General features: G+C 39.6%; 1 protein-coding gene across 2 annotated transcripts in view; it reads right to left on the bottom strand.

The window, feature by feature from the left end:
• RREB1 (ras responsive element binding protein 1) overlaps positions 1-12,976 on the bottom strand; it is a 141,901-nt gene extending 128,925 nt beyond the window's left edge. For both annotated transcript variants that reach the window (XM_026660080.2, XM_026660084.2), the window contains exon 1: positions 12,812-12,976. In XM_026660080.2, coding sequence (XP_026515865.1) covers positions 12,812-12,851 — 40 coding nt within the window. In that variant the 5' untranslated portion in view covers positions 12,852-12,976. The remainder of the gene's footprint in view (positions 1-12,811) is intronic.
• Positions 12,977-21,275: the final 8,299 nt, after the last annotated feature.

The raw sequence follows: 21,275 nt of genomic DNA, 5'->3' as shown, positions 1-21,275 counted from the left end.
TCCTGGGGCTGTGAAGACAGCTGTTGCTGCTCCTGCTCATGGCCAAGAGCCAAGTCTCTCTGCCTTTCTGGTGATGCTCCCTCCTGCTCCCCCTCCCTCCCTTGCCCTCGGGCCCACATGTTTGCAGGGTGGGTGAAGTGGTCACTGGCAGCCTTTCCAAGCAAGCTGAAGCAGAAAGCTAACTTTCATTCCCAGCCTCAGATCAGATGCAATCAAAATGTTAACCCCAAGTTTTGGCTGTCATAAGTGAAACAACCGTATTTTCTTGCCAGACATCTGAGGCCCAAGTTGTCCTTATGACGGGTCACCTTTATAAGACAATCCATCACACCTACCCTATTGGGTGGGTATCTTTTTTGATGCAGATACCAGGGAGACAGGATGGCTGTAGGTTGCCATTTCAAATCCATGGCAACAGAGTGCATTCTCTGGGGTAGCTGCTTTGTACAGCACCACTGCTTATTCTGCCCACAGAGCGGACTTAACCAGACCAGGGAAGGTCACATGAGCGTAAGGGGATTCCTCAGTGATGCAGAGACATTGTAGGGCCTCTAATGGTATTCCTCCTTCACCCTACAAGCAGCATTGTGGGGACAAAAGGGTGTGGCTAGAGAAGATGGAGCCAAGTCAATCCTTAGCTTCTGCATTTTTGACTACTGGTGACCATGTGCAGCCAGCACACCTAGAAAAGGGAGATAACCTGCACTGCATCAGGATCAGGGGAGTGAAAAAAAATCATCTTTAAGGCACCTTTGTCTTTACATCTTCCCGCCTGCGCACTGTGGCTCTGCAGCCCAGGCCAAGTATGCCACGTTTAACAAATTATGCACAAAATTAAAAAAAAGTGTGAGTTGTTGAAATACTACACAGTTTTTGTTTAGATATTGCAGACACTGCATTTGAGTTTTTGTATACTTCAGATCTCTAATTAACATAATTTTAAAGAACATAGCAACATTTACTCCAGTGTTTCTTCAAAGCCACTTCCCAATGGGCCAAATTCTGCAGCCCTTTCTCAAGTTGAGTAGTGTTTACTCAACTAGTCTCATTGGCTTCAATGTGCGAATAAGTACAAAGCATACAGTGAGCATGGGTGCAGATTCTGTCTCTTATCGCAAATAACATTTTTTAAAAGTAAAAGTAGGCCCTAGTCCTAACAAAATTTAATTTAACTTAACCCACAAGTAGTTTGACTGACTTTAATGAGACAACTCATATGAGTAAAGTTATGCATATATTTAAATGTCTGTACGATTAGGGGCTGGCACAAGCAACAGGTATCATGACCCTCTCCTCATCCCTTTGACACACTAAATCCCTAACATGTTAATGAACAATATTTGGGTCTGAAAGGGCTTTTTCTGCATTGCTACAAGTTAGAGAGTTAAAGAAGATAACCAACACATGCAGAGCAAATTTTACATTCACGTATTTCTTAAGGAGACTTTTTTTTTTTTTTTTTTTTTTAAAAAGAGAATTGCCAGGAAGAGATGGAAAGAGGGTAGGAACAGCTTAGGCTCCTGACGCTCAGTTTATCTGGACTAAAAGGAGTACCAGTAATGCAAATACATCAGTGCTGCACATCAGACACAATACGCCTAACACCTTGAGATGCCAACCTATAAAATAATTTTATTTACAGTAAAGATAAAAAACACTAAACATTAAAATGGTTATTTGTTACACTCGGAGATTAATAAAACTATTGTACATTACTTAAAGAAAAAAAATGTGTTATAGACATACACAACTCTCAACCCCCTTCCCCAGCCCCAGTACCAGAATGGAAAGGGGCTGATGCAAACATAAGAAAGAGTTTCTAGAACAAGCCAGTCAAATTCATTAAAGTCTTCATTAACTCAGCAGGGCAAAATCCATTCCTGTTTTCGGAGCTTGTTACAGCAACATGACTAAACATGCTCAACAGTCCAATTTGATAGGATGCATCCATTTGCTAAAGCTAAAGGAAGATGCATTTCTGTTATATATGGCACCAATGCTGTCACACGGTTTTTCAAAAGATGTTTAGAAAATAAACCTCCTGCATGCATTCAAGCCATAGTATCATTGGCCTTATAAGTGTTTAACCTCTACTTGCTATGCTCCGTGGGCAAATATCTGACATCAGCTTATTCCAGCTTTAGTAACACTGAACTGCATTTGACTGGGAGAAACCCAGACACAATGGAACGCTGGAGTTCTGAACCTCAACTAGTTAGTACTTAGTGTCACATATATTACCCTTGGTTTGGTTTAATCCAGGTAACCTGATTAAAATGGAGCCTTCTCTAAGGGGGTCTGTTTCTAGTGATTTCCATTACTCAATATACTTTCACACTTTATAAACCAGGATATATGATATACATTCTAGCTGGCATGCATTTTTTTTAAAATCTTAAACGTGAATTATTTATGCTGCACCCTAAGGAATTAAAGTTAATTACGTTTTGAATAGAAAGAGTGAATATTTTAGTAGAATTCGGTACTGTACCAACAATGTGATTATTGAGGGAATGGCACACTGCTCTATTCCCAGTTTCTTCCTCAAACCTCTACATTTCAGGATTTTAACGCTTAGCATGTTTACATCAGGGCCTAAAACAACACAAACAAACCCAATGGATGTGCAATGAAGTTTTAAAATATGCACAGAATTTTTAGGAGTATACTCAGTGCAAAACATAAAAAAAAAAAAAACTACCCAACCTAAAGATTATTAACCATGTATATTTACTCATGCCACTGCATAGAGAATCAGCATGTCTTTCCTTTATGCGTGAACAAAGCGTTCATGAGAAGTGCCCAATTCATGCAACCAAAATCCTCTGTTTATATACACAAGCCAGGGCGGTAGTAGTACAAGATTAGGACAAACTCCAAGGGTATGAGGGAAGTTATTATTAAATATTTATGTTGCAGTAGTGACTACCAGGTCATGTCCACATTGTGCTAGACACTGGACAAACGAGGTAAATGTATGAGAGTCCCTGCCCCCAAAAATGTATAATCTAGGAATTAGGATATAAGAGGTGGAGGAGATAAACAAGTTGGCAGAAGTCAAAGAGGAAGAAAGGATGGGTTAAGCAAAAAACAAGAAGATAGGATATTTTAGCAAGTAGTTATTTAATATCTATGCCCTCCTTCAATTAATCCATTAAATCGCTGACTTCTCGGCTAAGTCGGCCAATTTTGGTGATTTTTTTGCTATGTCTACACCTACACACTGGGAAATACTAGACTGAGTACTAAAGCAACTCATTTCTGGATTATTTTGGCTGTTATTGAGAGAATATTTCTCGTAACTTATGTTACATTCATTTGCATTGGTCATCTGGACTATTCAAAGAACATCTGACTCTCTCTCTCTAAATAATCAAATACTAGTTAGCATTTGTGGAAGGAGCTGTTGTATTCAAACCGCTTGCTAGGAACGGTTACTGAGCATGTGACAGGTACACATGGTTGTGTTCGTCCCATCCAACGTGAACAAACTATTTTTGGTCCAAAGACTTTTTACTGTACATTTTAAAAAGGAAGCACAATGAGCACAGACATGGAAACATTTACTGTAAGTTAAATGAGTGAGGCAGAACATGCAAGAGAGCAGCTTCCAGAAAACCAGGTCAGATCAGGAGCCAGCAAATACTTCCTCAAGAGGTCACTCAACATTCTATATGGCCACGCAACATCTACAGTATAGCTGACTGAGAGTATTGTATGTGCTGAATATTACCAGATGCCTACTAGTTTTCAATTGCATACAAATAGTGGATCCAAAACCCACACACTGAAGGATTTGGAGTAAGAGCTACTTAATACTGGAAATAAAAACTCTGGCCCAAAACAAGCCCCTTAGATCTATACACAAAGAGAAGAATCTTCCATGTGTATCTCTCACTCTTTCTCCATGGAAGGCTGGACCCTTGGGACACACAGTCTCCCTATCATTCCCCACAGGGAAACCACTGGAAGGTTAACGCAGCCTCTGGGTTGCAGAAGATTTTTCTAGGGACAGCTGTGAATGGAGCTCCACTGCCAGGGAACCAAAATGGGGAAAGACATTTTGGAGGCAGCATAGAGGCAAATGGTACCCATGGCGGCTGTCAGGTGGAGAGGGCTACGCAGGAATAAAAAAAACCCCACAACATATGTTCAACATGGCCCACTTAATATTCCTGTGAGAACCTTAACTTTAATTTCTGACTTTTGAGCATTTAAGATGTCACCTTAGCTTTTTTCCCCTCAAGGCGGAAAAAGAACCATGAAAAAATCCAGAGCAACTAGACTTAAAGAGCTTACAAATTCCACCAGCTTTGAAAGCAGAGCTTGAAAACTGCCTGAATTGCAGTTAATAGGGCTGCAGAGTTTACAGATTCTGTTGGTTCCCTCCTGCAGTGTTTAAAATGTGCATGGCTTCCTTACAAGCTACTAGGCATCCACTATGACATATGGATCACTTCACCCTCTACTTAAATTTAGTCTCTAATTAGGGACAGCATGGCAGTCATTCTGTGCATAGCAAAGCTACAGGGCGGTCTGGTCTTTTTATAAATAAAAAATAGTAATAATAAAGGTGAGGAAAGAAAGAAAGAAAAAGTTTCTTCCATAAAAGTGAAGGGAGTTTAGGTGGACAGAATGGAGCAAATGCTGCAGATCTTAAATGGAGCAGAGTTTCCAATGACTTAAACAGGAGTTCTGCTCAATCACAAACCACAGAAATTACCTAAAATTGCAACAGGATGAGGATAGTGGATTTAATATGTTTACTGATTCAAACATTGCTATGGGACCTTAGAGGGTAGGAAAGTAACCTATCTGCCATGAAAGTTGTTGTGGGATTAGTTACCAGAAGCTGTCAGGGCCTCAACTTTAAGTCTCATTTGGAAGTCATATGAATGTACAAACTGACACATATTTGGGCCATCTCATTAGGAAAAAAACAAATGCTATCTTGAGATGTTCAAAATTCTCTCTTGAGAAATAGGTCATTAGTTTCAAATAGCATAAAGTGTAAATTACATCTACGCAGAAAAGCACTTGTTACCCCTCATTTAACTTATACCCCACATCTGGGGAGTGTACCTTGCATTTGCAAATGGAAGATCTTAATAATCCATTAGGCCTTTTCAACCTCTAACTTCTATAGTATTCAATTATTCTTACAGTAATTTAGTATCTTCATTTAAAGAAACCAAAAAAAAAGTTTTATAAACTATGGTGAAACATTCAAGCTGTGACACAAATTACTAGAGTAAAAAGAATATGGGATAACAACTGTTGGGGGGGGGGGGGGGGAGCTGTAACAGCACGTGACTTACACATGGCAACCACATTAAAAGTTCATCGCCATATATTGCCCTTTGCATGCATGCAGTTCCACGGACATCAGAGTAGAGTTCCACACATGGATGCAGAACAGTATAGGGTCATTAATATCTTGTCTGCTTCTCAGGTTTTCAAAACACTAAAAGAAATTAGGCATCAAAATGACTTCTTTATGTCAAGACAAGCATTTTTTTCTAATCTTAGAAAAACCCACCTGATTTTAGTAAATTCCTTCCTGCTTCCCCCAACCAAATCTGACAACTGTGAAAATTATTTCTAAATTGATCCTTCCCACCCTCAAAAGGAAACAGAAGAAAGATCTTGTTTGCTAGGACTACCCCATGCAAATCTCTATGGCTGAACTATAAAATAGGGGGTTAAAAAAGGAAGTATGGAAACAACAATATACATGGAGAAAGTTTACTGCTGTAACATGCATAATGTATTTATATGAATTGCTGTATGGTATAAAACCTCAAGCTTCTGAACACTTACATCACATACAAGATGAAAAGATCCTCAACAGTGTCCTCAATAAAACAAGCAAACAAATACAGATGACAAAAGCAAAGGCTACCTGCATTTTTAGGATTTAATGTTTTGTTTCCCTCATCTTTAAAACAAAAAAAAGGAACCAAATTCCTACAGAAACTCATTAAAAACTGGCTATCAAAGTTCATTCATCTTCCAGCTTCAAAAGATAAATGATGGCGCCTATCCACTCTGTTCACACCGGCACTTGTCGGTGTAACTTACGTCACTCAGACGGGTGTTTATTTCACACACCTGAGCAACATAAGTTATACCGACAAAAGTGCTAGTATAGACACAGCCTCAGTGTAGACAGCCTCAGAAGGGACTTAGAAGCGTCTGAAAAATTTACCTCAAAGCTTAAAAAAAGAATATTCTTCTTGTTCCAAACATATTAGTTTTCAGTTTATAATTTGAGAGAGATCAAGTTGATCTGATTGACAAGCATTGTGCCTCCAGGAAGATATGGAAGTCTCACATCTTCCTCCAAACTGATGTGATGAAAAGACAAACAAATCCAAGTAATCCACCAATATTAGCTAAAAGCTCTTTTGCACTATGCTAAGACCCTATGCTAACATTTAAGTAGAGAAATTCAAATACTACATTTAATATTCTTCCACGACAAAAGACCGATGGTAATGCAAACATTGGGGTGGAGAGAAGGTTGTAATCAAAGCTGTTAAAGGACTTAATCTAACAACCCTCAGAGTACCTATTTAGCATACAAGTCTAACTATGTCTTGGGGAGAGGGTTTCCAACAGCTTTTCTCCGCCCTGTTAGTTCCTCCTGATGGAGCTCAGGGAGTCTACAGGTGAATCCTCATTAAGCTATTCAGCTGCTCTGTCTCTAGGACTTTACAGAGGCTTTCAAATACTTGTTTCAATCACTCTGAATAAACAGTCTCCACCCAGTCACCCACTTCTTTTGTCTAAAGCACCTATTCACAGACAACTTGTACTGATTGGTAGGCAGGCCAAACTGAAAGCTGAAGTACCATTAAAAACAAGATTCACCGGAATGCCTCCAGATTGCTAGAGGAAACAGAGGTCCAGATTCCGTTCTGTTACATCAGGGTAATTCCAGACAAACTCCACTGACCCAATAGAGCTCTGCCAATTTTACTCTAGTTTAACTGAGAGCAGAATCTGGCCCACACATCTTATCGCCCTTTCCAGGCTAGTTTACTCTGAACCAATGCCACTGCTATGGGAGTGTGAAAATGAGAAAATCTTTTCAAATTGCCTGCTAACTGGACTTTTTATTTCACAGGAAAGCAATATTAATATTAGCGTCAAAGCAGTTAATCATTCATGTAAGCACAAAAACAAAGAACAGGATGCTTTAGTTCTGCCTTAAGAGTTGTAGCCTCTCAAATCATGTATGTCCTGCCTTAAAGTGTTGCTATATGAAACAAATTGATGGCCAGGGTGGGGTTGAAAGAACTTTTAAGGTGGGAAATGCTAATGACTGGTTTGCATCCAAGATGTACCATCATCACATTTCTGCACTGAACAAAGGAAGTCAAATCTCCTCCAACTCCTGATCAGATGTATCCCATAGCACTGTACTTCCCAGCCCAGCCCATCTATTTTCATTAGTAATTAAACACTAATGACTGAACCTGACCAGGCAGAGCTAAGCAAATTTCTCTTTTTCCCATGGAAAGTGATATCAAACTTTTCAGCACATCATCAAAAGTGAAAGGTGGGAGAGTGGGATTTCTACTCAGTCTGGATCCCATCCCCCCTAAAGGAATATTTTTCATCCATAACATCTTTGTATACGGTGACTGAAACATAATCATTGTAACTGCTGTTTTAACTAAGATACAAGAAATGGAAAGTAGACCTTTTACAGTCCTCAGAATAGCTAGTTTTAATTTTCAAATTAAATTAACAAATCAGATCTCCCAGCCAACAATAAGAAATTGGCTAGTCCCATTGTTTCCTTGAAGAGAACACTCTTCCTCCTCCCAATTCTATATGTGATCTCCCAAGACACTTCTTGGCAAGTTTGTAGGGTATATGAACACCATGGTCATAATTAAAATTATATGAAGAGAACACAGTGCAAACAAACTCTGCCCCTTTTCAAAGCTTCAGTTTGCTCTCATGAAATGCATTCTAAAGTTGTGATGGGGGGCTGGAGGGAAGAAGGAAGAACATTGGTGATAATGCAAACTATGAACCATTTTGTTTGAATTTAGAAAGGAGGGGAAAGAGTAACAGATGTGAAAGGCAGGCATCCTCACTACTTTCAACAGAACTTAAAATAGTACTGCCAATCTCCTCTAAGAGAATGGAACGATTATCAGTGGGGGGGTGGAGGGGGGAGAACGTATTGTCACATTATCACGGAGACTGTGGATCGTGACATGTATTCATAATAATGGTCCAGTAATATATTTCTCTTTTCAATGAAAATCTTGCCAATATTTAAAGAAAATTATGTCATATGATTTCGCACGCTTTAAATCAATACAGATGACAATTTTAGTTAAGAGGATTTTCGGTACAGAAAAAGATCTAAAACTTTTCTAAACAAAACAGAATGTACTTGTTTTCTGCTTGTTGCTGCATAATCTTTGGTGCTGCTTTTTCCAAGTGTGTCTGCACAGGCTGCTATCCAACATACATCAGTTGCTCACAGAGCAATGTATAACAGATAACTCTTCAAGGACATTTGTAAAGGGCACAAATCAAGGGCCAAATCCTGCAAACACTTAGGCACATGAGTAAGTTTATTCACATGAGTAGTCCCAATAGGCTATTTATGTGAGTAAATTTACTCATATGCCTAAATATTTTTCCAAGATTTCACTCCAAGATCTTTGTCTGACACTTAAAAAAGAACCACTGTAAGTAAACTAAAAATTTACTTACAAACTTAAAAAGAACAGAATCCCTTACAAATACACTTGGGTTAATTTTAGCATCCTTCTGTTTAGCTGCTTAGCAACACTTATCCTATGACCTTCTAAGCACCACCTACTTTTACAAGGGATAATGAATATAACCAAAGGGATTTCTCTCTCTATTTTTGTAATCTATACAATGCAAGTACAAGATTAATTTTTATTTCAAGAAGAATTCCAACAGGCCAAACTATGTTTCTAATTAACAGAGTTTTCACTAACTAAAGGAGAGTAAATTCATGGTGCAGCTATGAACATACTGTGCCATTAATCCAAACAAGTGAAAAAATCCTTAAGATAAAAAACAAAAGCACTGCAGAAAATAAAACTGAGAAGTTTTTGTAATATGTTGTGTTCACCTTGGGTATTAAAAGGAGTTTATTAAAATTACTATTGACACACAACATAGACATTCAGCTTTTTCAATCCTGAAACTTCAGGGATCTCCTGACCCTCAAATCCAAAATAAAGACCATATGACCAAAAGGTCACTGAATGATGTAAACAGTTAAGAATGGATGCACCACCTGTACCAGCTGAGTCAGACTGAGACATTCAACTATACTGAAATCTGCTAATAAATTAAACTTCAAACTTCGGAGAAAAGGACAGCTAAACTTGTGAAACTACATTTTAAAGCATGTGTTCTATTCTGTTTTAATACTAAAAAACACAAGTTCCCTATTGCAAGAATAAAGACATTTTTATAAGAAATAATAATGTGGGAAGATTGTTAAAGGATAGATAAATTAATGGCTAAAAAAAACTATTGATTGGTAAACTGAAGAGATGATAATTTTAAAAAAATTGGTTTCCTATGAAAATAAGCTTGTAGAAAGAGTACAAAACTGTCTAAATGATGTGTTTTTTTAAAGCTACAAGATACCAGTCAAGTTCTAAATGTGAATGCCTAATCAAAAAAAAGAGAGAAAAGCATCAAGATCAGACCAACTGCATTGTACCAAGTAAGGACATTAGGTGTGTTCCCCACTGAATGCTGAAAAGAAGTGTTGCGGTAACCTGACTGATTGGATGATGGATCCATGCTGTTTCTGAGTTTCTAACACACAAAGGAATCTATTCTCCCATGGATGTACCTAACTCCCGATGATGCTAATGGGCATTATGCATGCACACCAATAGAATATACCCCTAAATCTTCAAAGGGAAAATTAAAACCTAAAACAAATATGGCTGGCCTGGCCATGAGTCACCACATCCCTCTCTCACACACCCAAAAACTCTGTCGAAAAAGGGAACTGTGGTAACATATTTTATGTGCTTCAAAATAGTAGGTCTCAACACAGAACTTCAACCTTATAATAGGTTTCCACTATAAACTTCAGAGATGGCAGGCCAATTTATGTCTTTGACAACTCCTACTGTAGTTGTTAAAAAGCAATTACTTGTTTTAAAAAGCACAGTAATTGAATCTAGGGTCTGAATTAGAAGGGCTGGAGAAAAGGACTAAAATTATTTTCTCTCTCCCACACTATCCCAAGTCACATTTAGATACTAGTTGAGTATGTAGTTTAACAGAAGCACATAACCACACTTGATCTTATCTAAATCATAAGACATGCAAAATAGGATGGTGAAAGTTAAGATCTACTTTGGTTTTTTTCAAAAATCACTTCAATAGGCTCCTTCATAGGATTAAAGCATCTCTTTGCTCCTTTCAGCTATCACCCATCCTAGGAGCAAAAAACAAAACAGAACAAAAACAAATTCTCCCCATCTTTTCCACTGATTTTCCTAAATGATTCAATCTAGCCTCCAGAGGAAGAGATAATTTGGATATTAAATCAACCAAACAGATCTGCACTTAAAAAAAAAAAAAGAACTATCTTTCCACCCCACCCATCTCCCAAAAAGAAACTATGTGTGAGTGAGTACTGGTGGTGCTGCTGCTGGTGGTGGCTCTGAAGCCGTGTAGAATTTCGTAATGGAATGTGAACTGCTCATCCGGATCTGGGCTCGCGTTCTGTCTTCTACCCAGTAAGGAGCAGGGGAGGACAAATCTGCTGAGCAAGGAGAAATACTCTCCTCCTCTTTTATAACCCATCAAGGATGCATTGCAGAGCGCAGGAAGATAATGTAACTCAGAGGTAAGGGGAAAAAAAGAGGGAGGGGGAGAGAGAAGGAGCCAGAGGAAACTTATCAACGACATGACAAAGTTCAATCCACCACCCTCCCCTCCCTTCCCTTCTCTAAAAAGTTTAAGCATCTCCAACTAGTCTCCGTCTCCGGCTACCCTACTCTGCCCGACAACAAGATGCGTCTGTCTTGGGAGCACGATGTTGCACAACTAGAAAACTGAAGTTGAGTACAGAACACAAGCCACGCTTCCCACTGCTGCTTCTCCCTCCCAGCCACCCTTATTACAGAGTGTAACAAGTCCAACTCTGGACATGGTGCCAAGCCCAGCCTGTGTAGGCTCATTATTTGTTACACTGAAGGGAGAAAGAAGTGCGGGGGGGAAAAGAGGAATCAGGTTCTTGTAGTAGTTGACTACCAAGCCCAAAGGAGGAGGATCTGCATCCTCATTGCAACTCCCACTTAGCCACAGAGAGAGAAAATATGCTGATCAACAGAAGAGAGAAGAGGAAAAAACCTCTCCCCTGCTTCTTAGCAACGATTAAGGTCGCTGTTTCCTAAGAGACGAGTCTTGACTAGTCCGCATCAACATGGGGGGGGGGGGAGAGGGAGATAGAGAGGAGGAAAACTTTGCTTTACAAAAAGAAGTCCTTATTCCAAGAGATCTTAAAACTTACGTTATTAACACACACCCCACACATAAAACTGCAACACGAGTAAAGGATAAAAGTTGGAGTGCGAAGAAGAGAACTATGCAAGATCTGGTCCAGCAAGCGAAGGATTAGCTAATATACCCCGTTTTAAAAGAACTGGCAAAAGTAAATATGATCTGAACTATTTCCCCTATTTCGGATGCTGCCCAGGCTCCTTCCTGTACTCGTGACGATGTGTGTGTTTCTTTCCTCCTACAATCCACATCACACACACACAGATGTGCCTCTGCCACAGCACAATGGCAGAGGAAAGAAAAGAAATACAAACACAACACTCCTCTTTTTTTAAATAAGTGTGAAAACTCCAGATACTTTTTTTAAAAGAAGCGACCCTGAGTTTGTAACTTTACAACAAATAAAGGCCAGGAAGGGGAAAGGACACATGATCATGCAAGGTCCCCACCTCCCTCCCAAGGGCGGAGGGGGGTTGAGAAGAGAGAAAGAGAGGTATCAAAGTGCAAATTAAAGACACACATGGATGCTTCGATTCATCAACGAAACAAGGCGAAAAGTTAGCAAAGAGATGTACAGAATAAAACGTTTTCTACCTTGAAAGAGGAGCCTTCATCTCACGTTTTTTAAATCCAACTCCCCCCCCAAAAGGGGGGATAAAAATGAAAAAAAGGCTAAGGGAAAGGGGGGGTCTATAGTTTAGGAGGAAGGGATGAGTTGGGTTAAAAGAGGTTTCTTCCTCGCAGCCGTATCCAAATTGTGGTGGTTGCTGGTTAAAAATAAACTTTGCAGCAGGAGGGGGAGATGATCTGGCCAGATTCCTGAGCTCAGACGGTTTAATATGGATGAGCATCAGGTCCTGCTGCAGGCAAAAACGCTGCTGGTGCTGCTGGTTGGTAGAGAGTCTGCAACAGGGAAGGGGGGGGGGGAGAAGGAGCAAAGGAGAGAGAGGACAGGAGGGAGGAGCGGGGGGTGGGGGTGGAAGGGAAGAGGGAGGCTACACAAACTCATCATCATCTCCACCACTGCCAGCCAAACTTTTTTTCTTTAAAAAAAGGAACCCAAGAAAGCCCCCAACTTCTCACTCTTTTTAAAAAAGTTGATCAAAAATGAACTTTTCTCTTGAACAAAAAATTGCAACTTCCTAAACCCCTCTCTCCACCGCCCCTCCCCAAAAGTTTTTTCCCCCTTTCAAAAAAGACCCTCATACTTAGCCACTGCTGCTTCTTTGTAACAGAGTTAAGAGCATAGGTAGAAAGGTCCGGTCGTACTTACGCTTGCTTTTGCTGGGGCTGGGCTGTTTGCGTCGAGACATGATGCACTGATGATGGGTTGGTGAAGAGAGAGGGGGGGGGGGGGGAAAGAGACGCAAAGTTGTTCCGGAAAAAGGAATCAAAATGGCGTTTCTGTGGATGTGCAAAGTTCATCAACTCCACAGTAACTTCCCTTCCTCCTCTTCTCCCTGAAGGGGGGGAGATGGGCACAGTTAGGGACCCCTCCACCTCTGCAGCGGTGTTGTGCGGGCGCCCCCCTCCCTCGCGCACACTCCCCCTCTCCCCCGCGCGCACACACACACACACTCGCGGCTGTGCCTCGCTCCCTCTCACCCTGATAAGTAGACACATCACGTGTTGCTCCTGCTAGTCTCCTGGGGACGTGTTACTCAGGCTGCCGCTGCTACTATAGCAGCCTGTTGCAAGTAGCAGCATCTCTAGCTCTCCCCTCGGAGCGGGGAGGGGCTCCGCCAAGGAGAGAAGTGAGCGAAACTTTTTTTTTTTCTCTCCTCCTCCTCCTCCACCCCAGTTGCGTGGAGCCAGCTTCCTGCCTAGAAACTTTTGCGAGCTGGCAATTCCTAACTAGAGAGCCGCGGTCCCCTCTAATCGGAGGTGATTCACATCAACAGAGAACAGGCAACTTCTCTGGCAAGTGAGAGGTGCGCGATGGGAGTGGGGTGGGGGAGCTACCAGACTAAAAAGGATCTGGCTAGTAATGTACCATCTGGCTGCTGCTCCCCTCCATTACAGAGATCCATGGTAAGGAGGAAACGCTGCTGCTGCGCAGAGCAGTTGAGTGCTGGTGGCTGATAAAGCGTCAGGGATGCAGACGGTGCAGTATCTTCGCTGAAGGGCTCGCTCTGTGTGTGTGTGTGTGTCTCTAGCTGCTTAATCCATTGTCAGCCAGGTGCCACGCATTCAGCCCGGCCGTCTAATCACTAGGAAAGGAAGAAGCCCATGTTGCCTGTTGCACTTAAGCCTGCTGCTGATGGTGCAGCAGCATTCCAAGCATTAGTACACTACGCTTCCAACCAGAGGCACGATGTGCCCAAGGCAGCAGCTGACTTGCATCCTTACATACAGACGGACTGTTTGAGGCGTTTAGAAGTTTTCACATATGGAGTCTGTAGACATCAATATTCAAAAAAGAAACTAGGTGAGAGGTGAATCAACTTCTTTTCTTGTAAACAACAGACTAGTGTTGTTGTTTTTCTTTTCTAGCAGTTTGAAAACACTTTTTTTAGAGTTTGTTTGGCATGCAGTACTTCAGGCTGTTGATTTTAGGAACTAAACTGGTCTATCGTTTCACCATCAAAAATTTACTGTACATTCTATTATCGATGGGGTTTTTTTTCAAATTCAAAATTTGTTATACTATATTTCCTTTACCTGACCAAGGTGAAATAAAAGTTCCAGAACTTCTTATGTTCTAACTCATCATCGCATACACATAGAGACCAACATTTTATTTAGTGCAAAGTTTGAATATTCTAAACTTTGAATACCTGGCTTCTTGCTAGAATCAGTTATACTCTCTAACAAAATTAAATTAAATTAAATTAAATTCATGAGCAGCAATGAGAAAAGCAGCATCAGAACAGAGGACCCATACACCATTTGACCAAAGGTAAGATTCAGAAAATTACAAAGTGTCATGCAAAAACAAGCCCATCAAATGTTCAGAAGTGCTCCAACTTGAATGGTGTGGCCATTTTCATGGTTTTCAAAATGAAAGTATAACAGAGATTTTAGCAGATTAAAGGGTGATGTTTCTAAACAAGTTTTAGGGATTTCCCTGAAAAGCCAGGAGGAGCTGACAGTTATGGGACTGATCATAGGAATAAATAAATAAAAACATGTGCAACCCTCTGCACTGGAATCTCAACTGAAAAAGACAGTCTATGAAAAAAGAAAAATTAAGAATATTTCTGGAGTGTGCCACAAGGAGTAGATGAGGAACCAGTTCATTCTTTCAGGAAGTGGTTTTTATTACATTTCTTAAACTAAAACTAGTAAAGCAATGTCTTTGAAGTATCTTTTTTAATTAAGAGAGCAAATATCACTTTTGCTAGAAATTATTTATAGGACACGAGCAGTATTTGAAAAGGAATATCAAAGGTTTTAAAAAATAAAGAGTTAGGCTGAAGACAAACCACTTGCATCCATTTATTAAAACTTGGTTTCATATTCTCACAAAGAAAACATTTCAGTAGGAAAGATAAGCTAAATTTCATGTGTGTGTGTGTTATGAAGTCAGTGATTAAACTTGTGACAAGTAGCCCTTCACTTGTAAGATATCAGTAATATATAAAGCTCTCTATTGTGTCATTCTTCCTTGAAAACCTTTTTTAAATTGTGGATCAAAAAATGTGTGTAAAGGAGTCTATTATATGTGCTTCAACAAAACTAAGTATATTTTACATAAGGAATAATGAATCCTTTCCCAAACTCTAAATAAAACCAATGAAATTCTATGAAAGAGTTCTGGTAGCCTCATAAATGTGCAAATGTGAAACCCAATCATGTAATCAGAACCCCAAGATGACAATGAAGTCTTAATATATTACAGTTGGGACAGTAGTTTATGTACACAACTGATATTTTAATCAGTTAAATGTTGTACAATGTCATGAAAATATAACAGTATATATATACATGGTAAGCATTATTGTTATTTCAAACTTCATTAACACAGAGTTATGACTGCCTCCAGATCAGTAACTAAAATTCAGAGACTCTTGTAATAATATATTAGCTTATGCTAAAAAAACAAACATTGGAATGTATGAGAATTCTAAAGAAGATTCATATTTTATCAAAACCAACATGGGAAATCATGGGAAAACAGTGTAAAAGTGCCCTGAACTTCTTTATTCTGCACCATTATCCTCACCATCAAATGCACTATCTAGCTATGGTAGAAGAAATGTGTCTGTGATAAATACATACATACTGTAGTATTCTTCCAAACTCAGCCCATAAAACAAGCTCTACCTAGTTGTGATGCCAAAATGAGATGACATGCACAGTGGATTGTTCAAAATACAGTTTTGCATGATCTGCTTGGCTGGGTTTCACTTTAGGGGAGATCAGATGTCCTACTCATCTCTGCTTGGTTCTTTCTTGATTATTGGAAACAATAACAGGTACCTCCTTTTATATGTGCTTTGATTAGCAGTGAAATAGTTAACTGTAGACATTTAAATTATCATAATTGGGTATCTGAGTTATCACTCCATTGAGATGAATGGGAACAGTTCACACTTCTCAGAGCTATTATTCCATGCTCTCTACAGATTGAGGTGGACATCAATTACCAGGATTGAGATTCCATTGGGGATGTCTTCACTGCACAGTTAACCTGAGTGTTAGTCACTGTACATTTATAGATGGCCTTTGGCCCAAAGGGCTCGTCTACACACAATTTCTGTACAATAGAGGGTTGCACTAATTTAACTGCATCAGTTTATAAACCCAATATAATTCAATTGGTGCAGTTCCCTAGTTTGGATGCAGTTATACTGGTATAAAGGTGTCTTAAGCATGTATAATTTATTTCTGTATACTTACCAAAATATGTTATACCAATATAAGCAACTTTATACAAATATAATTGCAGCTACACTAGGGGTTGCACTGATTTAAATCAATTAAAAAATTGCATGCAGATGAGGCCAAAGTATTTGTAATATAAGAGTTTGTAATCTAAGGCCTTGTTTACACACAAATTTACACAGGTTTACTGGTAAACTAAACTAAACTGGTTTAGTTAAATTGATACAAACCCTGGTGTGGAAACTCTTAGTTGGTGCTGACCGTATAACCTCTGTATGGCTCACTTGAGACCAATATAGGGGGAGGGATAGCTTAGTGGTTTGAGCATTGGCCTACTAAACCCAAGGTTGTGAGTTCAATCTTTGAGGGGGCCATTTAGGGATATGGGGCAAAAATCTGCTGGATGATTTAATTGGGGATTGGTCCTGCTTTGAGCAGGGGGTTGGACTAGATGATCTCCTGAGGTCCCTTCCAACCCTGATATTCTATGATTCTAATATCTCTATGATAGTCTCATGTGGAGACTTGTACCATCTTGCTATAAAAACTCTACCATCCTTATTCAATTTTATAGACATCATGGACTCTTTAATCAACCTTGAAAGATGGATGTTTTCTTGAGGGGATAGACAAAACAGAATAATATATTTACAACCAAACAACTGTATCCAATCCAGCAAACCCTGAAATCTGGTATACAATGGTGGATTAGATATGGGTTTGGACCATGCAGCTATTATAATGCTCTCATAGGAAAAACGAGAGGATTTTAATGCCTATAGTAGCCTATGCAATTACAGCGTGTCAAAAAAATTCCTTGTTTAGAATTTTTTTAATAAAAAAAAGGGGAGGGGGGCATTTTGTTAAAAATGTCATAAACAAACAAAACCCAACATCTGTTTTCTAATCAGTTCTGTATGCAGGTATTATAACACCTGCATAGGCCAAAGCATGGAATATCAGGGACTGCAAGAGGTCATCTAGTCCAACCCCCTGCTCAAAGCAGGACCAATCCCCAGACAGATTTTTGCCCCAGATCCCTAAATGGCCCCCTCAAGGATTGAACTCACAACCTGGGTTTAGCAGGCCAATGCACAAACCACTGAGCTATCCCTCCCCCAGTTTGCACAAACCTTATCTAATAACTCAAAAAATCTAACCACCAAATTTCCAGAAATAGTCCAAAGTGCCTGTTTTTATCAAGGCAAGAGATTAAACCTGATTTTGAGTTATCAAAAAGTGAGAGAAATTAGAATAATTTACTTTTCAAGCTCTCTCATTTTACCTCATGCTTTCAAAACGAAAAAACACAAAATGCAGCATCCTCTGATTTTGGACCATGCATGTGGACTTCCAGGTAAATGGTTGAGTTTTGATGAAGCATGACATCAACACTGAGCAGACTGGAAGGTCTTCAGAGGCAGGCACCGTGTCTTTACCCACTATATAAAATGCACCATGCACATCCATGGTTCTATAAACAAATGTTAAACACAATGAACTATACCACAAATATATAAACAACTGTTTTATAAGTCTATTACAGGCTTTCATACATTATTAATTTGATTAAAAGCATCAGGGACGCAGCTACTTTTGGTGATATGAGAGCCAGTTGTTCCCATCCCAGTGGAAAGACAACTTTGCCCCACCCTCAGTTTAAATATCAGAGAGGCTGATTCAAGTTATTCAGGGAGAGCAGAAAAACAGGATTTGTAACTGTATAAAGGCCACAGTTAAATGATGCTGTGATGTCTTGAAGCAAAGAGATTGAAATGAGCATTTGCTCTGAGAGAAGAAGATAAGGGTTATCTAGTAACTCAGAAATTTTATTCTGGTTAGATATTATCAGTATTCTCTACTTAGGCCACAGAACTTGGAAATTACTTTGCCACATAAATGTTAGTATTTTCAACCTTAACATGCCACTTTGAGTCATATCACTCCTTAATAAATCATTCCTCACACCAGATTGAACTATTTTACTACATTAAATGGAGAGTGTTGAGCCAAGTTTGGTCCAAAATGTTGGCCCTGACTTTACAATACTTTTAAGCTGCATTTTAATGTAGGGGATGGGGCACCTACAGAGAGCCAGTGATCCTTGGCCATCTGACCTCAGGTTCAGTGGAAGTTAAAGCAGCTGGGGCCCTACTTTAGCTTCTGCTACTGGAGTTGATGCCAGCAGAGGACTTGGAGCACTGTGGGTTCCACCATGCTCCCTCCTGCCACCCCGCCAACATGCAGGGGTCAGCTGGCATAATTACACAGCGCAAAGTGAACTTGAAGGATCAGAGAATCCAGCCATTGAGGTTTTCAGAAATAAGCTTTTATAAAATATAAGACCAAGAGAAATGCTTCCTAGAATTTCCTTTACATTTCAACCAAGATTTAAAAAAATAAAATAAAAAATAAGCATGCACTCTGTTTTTTGCATAGCTGCAGTATTCTAGTCGAAGTTACATTGACTAGAAACAAAGGTAGAACCGACTAATGTGTGTTCATTGTCCAAGATGGGAACAATGCAAAAAGTAATCAGACAGCACACATGATGAAAAGTTCAATAAATATTTTGTTAAACATTTTTTTTAAATTAAGCCTTATTAATTTCAGCAACAGAAAACCAGAGTCATACAAACAATACCATTTAAATAACAACACTTAGGTCTTATCTAGCACTTTTCAAGTCTCAAAGCACTTTACAAAGGAAGTATCATTATCTGCATTTTACAGATGGAGAAATGGAGGCACTTAGATGCAAAGTGACTTGCCCGAGGTCACTCAGCAAACCAGTGGCAGAGCTGGGTATAGTTACTTCCAAGCCAGTCCTAGCTTTATCCACTAAGCCACACTGCCTCCATTTACTGGACAAAGTATTAGCAGCAAATCATGTGAAAGTTATCATCAACATATGGTATTTTAGTTATAACACAAACAAAACGCAAAAAAACCCCTAATATTAAAGACCATATCCTTGGCCTCACTAAGTCTCTTTGAACCATTCCAGCACTGCAAAGCAGTCTTAAAACTGGCTTACCTGGCCAGCTGAGGATTCCTCCTCTTGTATAGGGAATCCTCTAGCCGTACTCAGACAATGTTGCTGGCTCTATGCCACTTCTCCCCTCACCGCCCAGAACCTGGAGGGTATACTGGGAGTGAGGTCCAAGTACTGTTGTTCTCCAACAATCCCTGGCTGCCAGAACAGCCCCCTGGGACCTGTTGGAACTGGGTGCAAATTAAAGCACCTCTGAGGCTGCTCTAATGTATGAGGAGCTGAAATAGCCCAATATTGGGAGAGTGTAAAAGCAGCATAAAGTTCTCTTTCCCCCACAGATATACTTTAGGTTCTGCCTTGAGCAGAACTTGGCCAGGTATCTAGCCCTGACCATACAATAGCTAATCATGTGAAGAACTAGAAAAAAAAAAGATAAGAAAAGAGCCGTCTATACAGTGCATATCTGGACAGAGGTAACACTGACTAATGAGGTAATGGTCCTGAGCCTTTTCTGGAGTATCTCAATCTCTGAGACTAACACATCCAATAAACTATTGGACATTGTGTCCCAGATACACTGATAAAGAATGGCCAAAGTGATAGCCGGTCAAGTTATATATCCATAAGTCTAACGATTACTGTCCTCTTTAGAAGAATAACTTTATACAACAAACAACAGTGGCTTAGAATAGGATTATTACAGTTTTAATAATCTAAAAAAAAGTGAACCTGGCAATGTCCCTTTAGACATAATGAATTTCCCAACAAAGTTTTCAAATGTATAACCTACCTAATGTCCAGTATCGATTTTTAAAATGTAATATGAAAAATTATATGATAGCTATTTGGCATTTACATTCTCTAGCAATCTCCCGGTTCACCAACATAAGACTCAAAAAACAGCCTGTACAGCCTGGGGTGAATCCAGAACTTCTGCTTCTTTTAATACTTCTGAATTGTCACCATGTACCTTGTCATCACCACCAGGCAGTGTCATCATGTTTAAATAAACCAAGTTAGGGTTTACCCGCAACTAGTTGATTTGATAGTGAACATGACTTGTTCTTGTCTGTATTGACCAGGCAATACTTGTCAACATCATGATATCTAACTGATTAGTAAAAATCATATAAATTTCCTAGTGAAGACAAACTATAAGAGAGCTGTGTGTTTAGCCAGACCCTGTTTTCTTAAGTGGGGTGTTGATTATGAAGCCTGGCAATGACAATTTACATGTTGACATTAACTATTTCACTGCTAGTCATTTAAGGCCTGATCCAGCACCACTGAAGTCAATGGGAACAGGAACAGGACTTTAAGCAGAAACATCCAGCTAATGAGTTGCCCAGTGTGCTTGGATATAATAGATGGTTAGAGAGATGAAAAATACTTGTATCATTTTATTCATCCTCTGAGGCTGCTGCAAGATTGTTCCTTGCAGTATCAAGGGTGTAGACAACTTTGGTTTATTTGGGGGTAGGTGAGTGGGGCTAGAGCTAGTAATAAAATAATAACTGTTGAATATGGCTTCAATGAGCAGTTTGGTTCCATAACTAAAGTGAGCTAAAAGAACTTCTGTTCCAAAGTCAGTGTTTCCTTTATTTACTAAGGCAATCTCTAGCTTCTCCAGTGCTTTGTTCAGTTTAGTTTTAAATGGTCTCAGTTATGGAGCTTCAACCAGTTCCCTTGGAGACTGGTTCACAGTCTGACAGATCTCACGGTTAGGGGCTTTATCCTGATTTTTGCAGCCTATATTTTTCTTTTCTTAACTTCATGCCACAACTATCTATAGCTCAGGGCTCTAAGGGTATGTCTGCACTGCAATTAAAAACCCACAGCTGGCCCATGCTAGCTGACTTGGGTTCATGGGGCTTGACCCAGGGGGCTGTTTAATTGCAGTGTAGATGTTCGGGCT

The sequence above is a fragment of the Terrapene carolina genome, unplaced genomic scaffold (genome assembly GCF_002925995.2).
Source record: "Terrapene carolina triunguis isolate 2854851 unplaced genomic scaffold, T_m_triunguis-2.0 Scaffold58, whole genome shotgun sequence".
Taxonomy (NCBI): Eukaryota; Metazoa; Chordata; order Testudines; family Emydidae; genus Terrapene; species Terrapene triunguis.
The sequence above is the reverse complement of the archived record's forward strand: the minus strand, read 5'-3'. Positions and strand labels throughout refer to the sequence as shown.